Consider the following 9,363-nt stretch of genomic DNA (forward strand, 5'->3'; position numbering starts at 1 on the left):
AACTCTACCCCGTGCAAAGGTGTCTAGGAAAGAGAATATTTGGCCAAGAGGAGAAGAAGCTCCATTATTGACTTAAACAGTGATTTATCCCTCAGGACTGGGCACATTAGTATTCTGAGTGAAATCAGGATGCTGTTCACACAGAGAAAGGGGAAATTGGCCACTCAGTGGGCAACCATTTCAGCCAGAGCTATAAAATCTGACATCTGCTTCCGCTTTTGCTAACCTCTCTTGCTTCCACCTTCACCCTGACTTGATAGTGACTAATTCATTTGTTCATTGCAGCTCCTTCATGGGCCAGGTGCCATGCTAAGCACTGGAGACTCAACGATATGCAAGTTAGACAAAGTTTCATCTTTCATGGATTACATGTTCCAAGGGGAAAGATAATACATTAACAGATAAATACATATTTGGAGTCAAGATGAAAAAGCAAAGAAGAAGAAAGAAGACAGAAAGAAAAGAAAGAAAGAAAGAAAGAAAGAAAGAAAGAAAGAAAGAAAGAAAGAAAGAAAGAAAGAAAGAAAGAAAGAAAGAAAGAAAGAAAGAAAGAAAGAAAGAAAAAGAGAGCGAGAGAAAGAAAGAAAGAAAGAAAGAAAGAAAGAAAGAAAGAAAGAAAGAAAGAAAGAAAGAAAAAGAAAGAAAAAAGGAAAGAGAAAGAAAGAAAGAAAGAAGAAGAAGAAGAATTAAGGAGCTAGAGCATGCTGGAAAGGCTTCTCTGAAATAACAAGTGTGTGTAGAGAACCATGTAACTATCTGGGGACATGAAGTAGAAAGGCTCTGAGGTGGGAGGGTGGCTATTGCTTATAGGAACATCAAGAACTCAAATGTGGCCAGGGTGAAGGATCAGAAATGAGGTTGGAGATATTTCCAGTGGCCAGATGCAGATCATGTTGACCATGATAAATACTTGGGATTTTATTTTCTGTGTAATGAGAAGTCACTAGAATGTGTAATTTGGACAGAAATGTGACATGATTTTGGTTTATATTTTAAGAGACTCACTCTACTTGCCATAAGTAGGGGTATTAAGTTAGTGTTACACCAATTAATAGTACACAATTAAACATTTATAACAAATTTTGATAAGTAATAAACACAAACAGTATATTTTGGAAATGTATTTCTTAATGAGAGAGATGGAGCTGCTTTTTTTCCTTTGAGTAGCTTATATATTCATGAACAAATAATCCTAGAGAGAGAGGAGGTTTAGAGCCAAGTATATTTCTCTTTTTTCTTTTCATAGATAGAAGCTTTGAGATGATGACTTCATAATTAAGTATGCAGGGAGGAAAAATTTTATTGTAGTAATATCATTCACTTCATTTGAATTCATTTTGAGTTATTTGTTAAAAATCATACTGCAACTTATTAAAAATTAGTTTTGGTGGTCTACCATATGATAAATGGATGATATACATCTTCAATATTGTGTCAAACACTGGAAGTCTCACAGCTTATAAAAGGATTTGTTACTCAGTCACCGGATCACTCAACCTTTGTGCCAATATTTTGAATCATTCCTTTCCATTCTGCAGATACTTATACGCCAAGCTGATGAATCATGGTAAGGTTGTATGGCAGGTAAAGGTTGTGTTTTTCTTTTGTTATGGGGGAGAAAGACAATGGCAAATTCATCACTTTGATCAAAATAGATCTCTGACACACAAGTTTGGGAAACAGTATATACACAAGACAGAAATCTAGAAATTTATTCTTTTTAAAACTGACATTACCTGTCTTCACCTTGGAAAGTCTGCCTGCACTTAGTTTGGAACCCACTGTTCTACTCATTGAGCTCCAATAAGGGCATGCATGTTACTTTCTTTCTCTGTACTTCTAGTGCCAAGCAAAATTCCTGGCACAGTCATCATCATTTTGTTAAACAATGAGGGAACTAGGAGGCTGGAGTAGCAATCTCAGTTTTTCCCATTCTCCCCCATGTTTTTCCTCATCCCTGCTGAGATGGAGTTTCATTAGGACACTGGAGAAATTTTCTGGCTAGACCAATTCTAAGCCAGAGGCAGTAATACCAAGAATACAACCATGAGAGATACAAAAGTTGTCTTTACTACCCAAGAAGCAGGTTGTAACAAATGAAAGGGACAGTTTGAGTCAGGTTTCCTGTTTGGCATATGGTTTCATTACAGTCATGGTCACATAGCTGGGTTCTCTTCCTCCTCCCCCTCAGGTCAGGTGGCAGCAGCGAGCAGTGGTCCAGTCCATTGTGCTGCACTGGCAGTGGCATGTGGTTTCTCCCCGGATATCCCAGGAACCACAGCCATAGCCACAGGCACAGCCAGTGACAACCATCCCTGCATGCGCATATGAGACACAGACATTAGAATTTTGAGAGGAGGGAGGTGTACTCCTACCATTTTTTCATTTCTGTGCAGCCCAGTGGTAGATCTAAGCTTTGTGGGGCTGAAAAGTAATTCAATTTTGAGAGCCCTCTTTAAGGGAAAAAAAATACAAAAATTACTAAAACAAATTTAGGAATAGGGCCATGGAAAAGACCTGGGAAAGTAAGGGCCCTGAGCATTTCTTTGCTTAGATTCATGATGTATTTACCTCAAGGCTGGCCCTACCCACCCAAACAAGGGAATAGATTGGGAAAGGGAGATGAATGACAGGGGGGAATGGTAGGTGACAGATCATAACAGGACAACTGAGGGAGGAAGGGCTGGTGTATGAGGTAATGAAAGGGAGGTGGGAAGGGAAGAGGCAGAAACCCAAGAGCCCTCAGTAGCATTGTTAAGGGAAATGAGAATGGGCAAGAGATCACTGGGAATCAGGAGTTAAGACTCAGCCCCAGGATAATACAAACATGAGACAGGGGGAAGGTAAAGATGCTGGGGGATGGTCAGGGGAGGGCCCAGGGCAACTTACCCACCATTTCTCCTCATGGAATTACTTACCTGCAGGGCAGGAGGATAGTCTGCCTGAGTTCGTGATACTGACACACGACATCCTTTTTGTTGGGGAAGGATTTAATTCTGAATAGGAGAAAAGAAGGGATATTGCCCATGATATCTGTCTCCCATAATCCCCTTCCAAATCTCCTTTTACCTCAGAGGTGTCACCGTGTCCATAATCATGCTGCTAACTAGCTTTTAAAGTTTAATTTCCTCATTTGTAAAATGAAAGTAATAGTTGTACTTACTTTCTAATATGAAAATTAAGTGAGGTAATCTGTAAAACTTTGCATTCCACTTCGTTCATAATGAGTTGTCATAAATTATAACTATCCTCCTCCTCATCACCAACATCATCAAGCTAACTTGGTGGGAAACCTGAAGTTTTAGCCAGGAGTCCAAAAATGATATGGGAGTAGAGCTCTGGGCAGGAAGATTAAGCTTGAGTGGACTTAATAGAGGTTGGGTATTTGGGGACAGAATAGACAAGTTAGGTTTAGGAACAGGAAGAATGATCAGGGGTTCTCTCCCAATCCCCACCCCCAGTCAATTACCTAAGCCTTTGGGGCTTCCTTTATCTTTGTATCCACAAGGGAGTCTAAGGAACACGGAGCAGTCCCTGGGATCATCAGCTGGAGGAGGATGAGAATAAGAAGGAAGCAAGAGGTAGACTTCATCCTGTAGAATGGCAGTGTCCTGGGGCTGGGGAAAGATAGAATGCTGACATCTCTCAGCTCCACTATGGTTAGGAAGGAAGGGCAAAGAGCACGTGAAGAGTTTCAAGAGAGAAGAGAGGAACACCAGTATCAGTATGGAAGAGGCTGGATCTCTTTCAAGTGGTTTGAAGAGTTAGGAAGAGTGGCTGCAAAGCAAATTCACTCACTGAGAAGTTCAGAAAAGGTCTGCAACGACTGGTCAGGAAAGGATGCTTTATACCCTGTGATATTGACCTGGACACACCTCAACACACAAGCAAGCACAATATACAAACACACTCTCCAGTATATTTTCAAAGAAATGCATGCTAGGGCATGACACACAACTGTGATAAATTCAGTGTGTCTATGATAAGCAACAGCTGCCTTTGCTTTGGTTCTCTGCCAAGGGGAGTCCTCTTGCCTTTCTATTCTTCCCTCTTCTTTCTTCTTGGCAACCTGATAAAGCCAGTACCTAAGCCTTCTGTTAAGAGCCCCATATTATAGGCCTTTTGTTTGATCCTTCATCAGGAAGAGGTGACTTTAGGGTCTCAACAGAACCCTATTGTCACCTGTTTAGACATCATTTTATTGTCCCTGGCTAATCCCATTGGTGGGAAAGTAACAGAAAACCTGATTAGCACTGGTTTATAAACAGGGAAGTTTACTATTTACTTAAACAGAAGCAAAGTGTTTGATGGCAAGGTTCTTGTTGGGTGTTCAGTAGGGTCATTACCAGCCTGATCTCTTCCCCTTTTTTCCTACCATCCTCAGCTCACTGGATTTTTATCCTTGATCCACTCTCTTGATAGTCCCAAGGTGGCAGGCATCATGACAGCCTCAGTCAAGATCCTGAGCAGGAAGGAAGGACTGGGGCAAGACCATTTTCTTTGGAGGCTTTGCCTTTTCATTTTGGAAGCAAGATTTTCCCTGAGAAACTCAAGCAAATTTCCCCTTACATTTCATTGTTCAGTTCTGCATCACATGATCTCCCTTTCCTGTGTGGCTGAGAAATTGAGTAGATCTCTACAATCCTTTATATAAGACCATTGGGCTCATATGTGATTTATCCTCTAGGATGGGGCACATGGTCACCAGGATTGAATCCCATGATTTGAAAGCCAAATGAAGAAGCAGAGAATGGCTGTTGGATGACCGTTGTTGGAGGCAGTCAGGTGGGGAAGCCTGGCTCTGCTGCAGCTGTGGCCAGCCTCACTGCCTCTTTCCCTAAAGATGCCCTCCGAAGACCAGCTATTTCTCCAACATATCTCTCCCAGGAGACTTTGAGAATGGGGCTCAATGATGCTAGCAAAAAGTCAAGGATGCTTCCTTAATGCACCGATAGGAGCTAAGGAAACAAAAGAGTGATAAAGAGCAGGAAAGAGCACAGATTTTGATTTGGTATAAAAGTTGGGTACATTTGTCCATTTGTTAATTCAATGACTATAGAGCTTCTCTATATAAATTATAGCTCTGGTGACTCAGCAGTGGGCAATGTAGGCAAGGTTTTTGCCCTCTTGAGACTATAAGGTGGAAGATAAATATATAATATGTCAGATATAGAAAAATGCCCTGAAGGAAAAGAAATGAAGGCAAGGCAATTGAATATACTTCTGTGTTGTTGTATATAATGCAGTGTGTTCGGGGAAGACATCTCAGAAAAGATAACTTGTAAACAATGACCTGTGGTGTATAACATAGAAAAAGCTGGGGCAAATGTTTCAGGCTAAGGGGCAAGCAAATATAAAGAGCTAAGGCAGAGAGATGGTTGGTGTGTTGAAGGAATAGCAACAAAGGCAGTGTGGCTGAAAAGAGTGAAATGAGTAAAGGAAAGAGAAGTGAGAAAAGTGGTCAAAAACACAACTGGGGCCAGGTTGGTTATACTGCACTTGTAAACCAACATAAGGGCTCTGGGTTTTATTGTAAATTTGATGGGAAATTACTGGAGCATTTTGCTCAGGGGAGTGATTATATGATTTATTTATATAAGATCATTTATGTTTTATAAAGCTTACTAAGGCCACTGCTATGGAGGAAAACATGTAGGAAGAAAGGAAACCAAGCAGCAAGCTTTTGTACAGTTCCAGATATCAGATGGTAGTAAGGGAATGAGTGAGAACTGGGTAAATTTTTGTTATATATAGAAGGTTGAGCCTCTTAAGTTCTACTGATGCACTGTGTATGAAATATAGGAGAAACAGAAAAATGAAAGATCAAGGTTATATTCTAAATGACTTGTTGAAGAATGATGCCATTTGCTGAAGTGGGGACCCCTGGGCAGCATAGATATGGCAAGAACATTAAATCATATTTTATCATAGTCAATTTAATATGTCTATTAGTCATCCAGGTGGAGCTGTGGCATAGGAGTTGGGTATACAAGTCTGGGGTTCCGGGGAAAGGTGAAAGCCAGAGATAAAAATTTGAGAATAGTCAATCCACAGATGAATATAACAGCATAGATAATTTGATGAAAGAAGTGAAAACTTTTTTAAGGGAGTCAAGAAAGTGATAGACTGGGAAGCGGATGACCAAAAGAACATTGATTTTAGATATGAATTAAATTAGTGGGTTTGTTAAGAATGGCAGGGAAAGAGAAGAGAACGGGATCACAAGAGAGTATGCTTGGGTTACAATGAGCCTGGGCAGGGAGAATGACCATAACCTCTGGGCAACACTTGTAGTCATCAGCATGCCTAGCATATTTGATACCCAGAGGGGATCACTCTAACACTCCTCTCCTTTACATAACAAAATTATTTCCAGTAATAATTATGCAATGATCAGTAATAATCATTATTTCTTGATTCATTCTCTAGTTTCAAAACAAACAAAAAAAACATTAAAAGAACAAATGTCAATTTTGAAGCTATTGTTTAAATTCAGCATAATATTTTTGTGTGAATTAAAATTTTCACTTACCAAACAAAAAATATTATACCGCTCAGTTTGCACACTCTTTGAGTTTAAAATTTTAAACACAATTAAACTCCACATAATCATATAGAGTGACCAAATTGATGTAATTTAAATACCATTAATTATTCTTTACAGTCACTGGGCTATCATTACTTATTTAGATTAAACTGTTTAACTGAAGGAATACATGGCAAGATAGGAGTTGTAGACACAAAGGCAAACTTGAATGTTTCTGAAGTGTTATGAACTTACTTTAAAAATTGAAATGAAGGCGTATTACAAACCCCACTGTTAGTAGAAGGAAGGAAATAATAAACATCAGAATAAAAATAAATGAAATAAAGACTAAAAAATTAATAGAAAAAAATAATGACATTAAGAACTGGTTCTTTGAAGGGCACCCTGGGGTGGCTCAGTTGGTTAAGCCTCTGACTCTTGGTTTTGGCTCAGGTTATGATCTCATGGGTCATGCGATTGAGCCCCATGTCAGGCTTCCCGCTCAGCGGGGTGTCTGCTTCTCCCTTGCCCTCTGCCTCCTGCTCCCCATGTGCTCGAGCTCTCTCTCAAATAAATAAATAAGTAAGTAAATAAATAAATAAATAAATAAATATATTTTTTAAAAGAGCTTGTTCTGGGGCACCTGAGTGGTTCACTTGGTTGAGTGTCTGCTTTTGGGTCAGGTCATGATCCCAGGGTCCTGGGATCAAGCCCCATATCTGGCTCCCTGCTGGGCGGAGAGCCTTCTTCTCCTTCTCCCTCTGTCTCCTGGCTTGTGCTCTCACTCTCTCTCTGTCAAATGAATAAATAAATTATTTTTTTTTAAAAAAGAGCTGGTTCTTTGAAAAAATAAACAAAATCGCTAAGCTTTTAGGTAGACTCATTAAAAAAAAAAAAAAAAGGAGAGAGGGACCTAAATAAGTAAAATCAGAAATGAAAGAGGAGAGTAACAACTGACACCAAAGAAATACAAAGGATAATAAGAGACTACTAGGAAAAATTATATGTCAACAAACTGGACTACCTAAAAAAAAACTGATAAATTCCTAGAAACATATAATCTTTCAAAACTGAATCAGGATGAAATAGAAAATTTGAATACATTGATAACTAGCAATGAGATTGAATCATTAATCACAACAAACAAAAGTCCAGGACAGATGGCTTCACAGGTGAACTCTACCAAGTATTTAAAGAAGAGTTAATACCTATTCTTCTCAAATTATTCCAAAAGATATGAGAGGAAGGAAAGCTTCCAAATACATTCTATGAAGCCAGCATAACACTCATACCAAAACAGATAAAGATACTACAGAAAAAGAAAACTACAGGCCAATATCCTGATAAACGTAGATGCAAAATCATCCTCAATAAAATATTAGCAAACCATATTCAGCAATACATGAAAAAATAATTCATCACAATCAAATGGGACTTATTCCAGGGATACATATTTGGTTCAATATTCACTAATCAATCAACATGATACACCACATTAACAAGAGAAAGGATAAAAACCATACGATCATTTCCCCAGATGCAGAAAAAGCATTTGACAAAGTACAACATCCATTCATGATAAGAATTCTCAACAAGGTGAATTTAGAGGGAACATAGCTCAATATAAAAAAGGCCATATATGATAAACCCACAGCTAATATACTTAATGTTGAAAAGCTAAGACCTCCTCTAAGATCAGAAACAAGACAAGGATGTCCACTCCCAATTTTATTCAACATAATACTGGAAGTCCTAGCCACAGCAATCACACACACACACACACACACACACACACACACACACACACACATGAAATAAAAGACATCTAAATTGGTAAGGAAGAAGTTAAACTGTCACTGTTAGCAGTTGACATGATACAATACATAGAAAACCCTGAAGACTCCACCAGAAAACTTAGAAGTAATAAATAAGTTCAGTTAAGTTGGAGGATACAAAATTAACACACAGAAATCAGTTGCATTTCTATACACTAGTAACAAAGTAGCAGAAAGAGAAATAAGGAAAACAATCTATTTGTAACTGCAACAAAAAGAATAAAGCACATAGCAATACATTTAACCAAGGAGGTAAAAGACCTATAATCTTAAAAGCATAAAACATTGATGAAATAAAATGAAGACAACACAAATGGAAAAATATTCCATGCTCATGAATTAATACTGTCAAAATGCCCATACTACCCAAAGCAACCTACAGATTCAATGCAATCCCCATCAAAATACCAACATTTTTTGTAGAACTAGAATAATACTAAAATTTGTCTAGAACCACAAAAGACCCTGAATAACCAAAGCAATCTTGAGAACAGAAATGGAGGTAACACAATCCCAGATTTCAAATATACTACAAAGCTATAATAATCAAAACAGTACAGTACTGACTCAAAAATAGATGCATAGATCAATAGAAGACAGCAGAAAGCCCAGAAATAAACTCATGCTTATCTGGTCAATTAATCTATGACATAGGAGGCCAGAATATACAATGGGAAAAGAGAGTCTCTTCAATAGATGGTGTTGGGAAAACTGGACAGCTACATGCAAAAGAATGAAACTGGACCACTTTCTAACACTATACATAAAATAAACTCAAATGGGTTAGAGAGCTAAATGTGAGACCTGAAATCATAAAACTTCTAGAAGAAAACATAGGCAGTAATCTCTTTGACATTGGCTTTAGCAACATTTTTCTAGATATGTCTCTTCAGGGAAGGGAAATGAAGGCAAAAATAAACTATAGGGACTACACCAAAATAAAAAGATTTTAGGGGCACCTGGGTGGCTCAGTCATTAAGTGTCTGCCTTCAGCTCGGGTCA

General features: G+C 38.5%; 1 protein-coding gene across 2 annotated transcripts; it reads right to left on the minus strand.

Moving 5' to 3' along the window:
• Positions 1 to 2,187: 2,187 nt before the first annotated feature.
• On the minus strand, positions 2,188 to 3,592 carry RETNLB (resistin like beta). 2 transcript variants are annotated; one of them, XM_028110495.1, is made up of 3 exons: positions 3,486 to 3,592; positions 2,919 to 3,013; positions 2,188 to 2,315 (listed from the first exon to the last, which is right to left on the minus strand). In XM_028110495.1, the coding sequence occupies exons 1-3, from the start codon at positions 3,590 to 3,592 to the stop codon at positions 2,188 to 2,190; spliced, it is 330 nt and encodes a 109-aa protein (XP_027966296.1). The 2 variants fall into 2 exon arrangements, with proteins under 2 accessions (XP_027966296.1, XP_087882669.1); XM_088026543.1 differs by having other exon boundaries at positions 2,919 to 3,008; positions 3,481 to 3,592.
• Between the last annotated feature and the right edge of the window lie 5,771 nt (positions 3,593 to 9,363).

Source organism: Eumetopias jubatus, unplaced genomic scaffold, assembly GCF_037043125.1.
Source record: "Eumetopias jubatus isolate StellerSeaLion01/CBP00866 unplaced genomic scaffold, mEumJub1_p1.0 scaffold_1, whole genome shotgun sequence".
Lineage (NCBI taxonomy): Eukaryota > Metazoa > Chordata > Mammalia > Carnivora > Otariidae > Eumetopias > Eumetopias jubatus.

Excerpts from the sequence above, each read along its gene's own strand:
- RETNLB (XM_028110495.1), bottom strand. The coding sequence starts at position 3,592 with ATGAAGTCTACCTCTTGCTTCCTTCTTATTCTCATCCTCCTCCAGCTG. Across the intron at positions 3,014-3,485 it reads GTGGATACAAAGATAAAGGA|TCTTTTCTCCTATTCAGAAT; the intron begins AGCCCCAAAGGC and ends GGCAATATCCCT. Across the intron at positions 2,316-2,918 it reads ACTATCCTCCTGCCCTGCAG|GGATGGTTGTCACTGGCTGT; the intron begins GTAAGTAATTCC and ends ATGCGCATGCAG.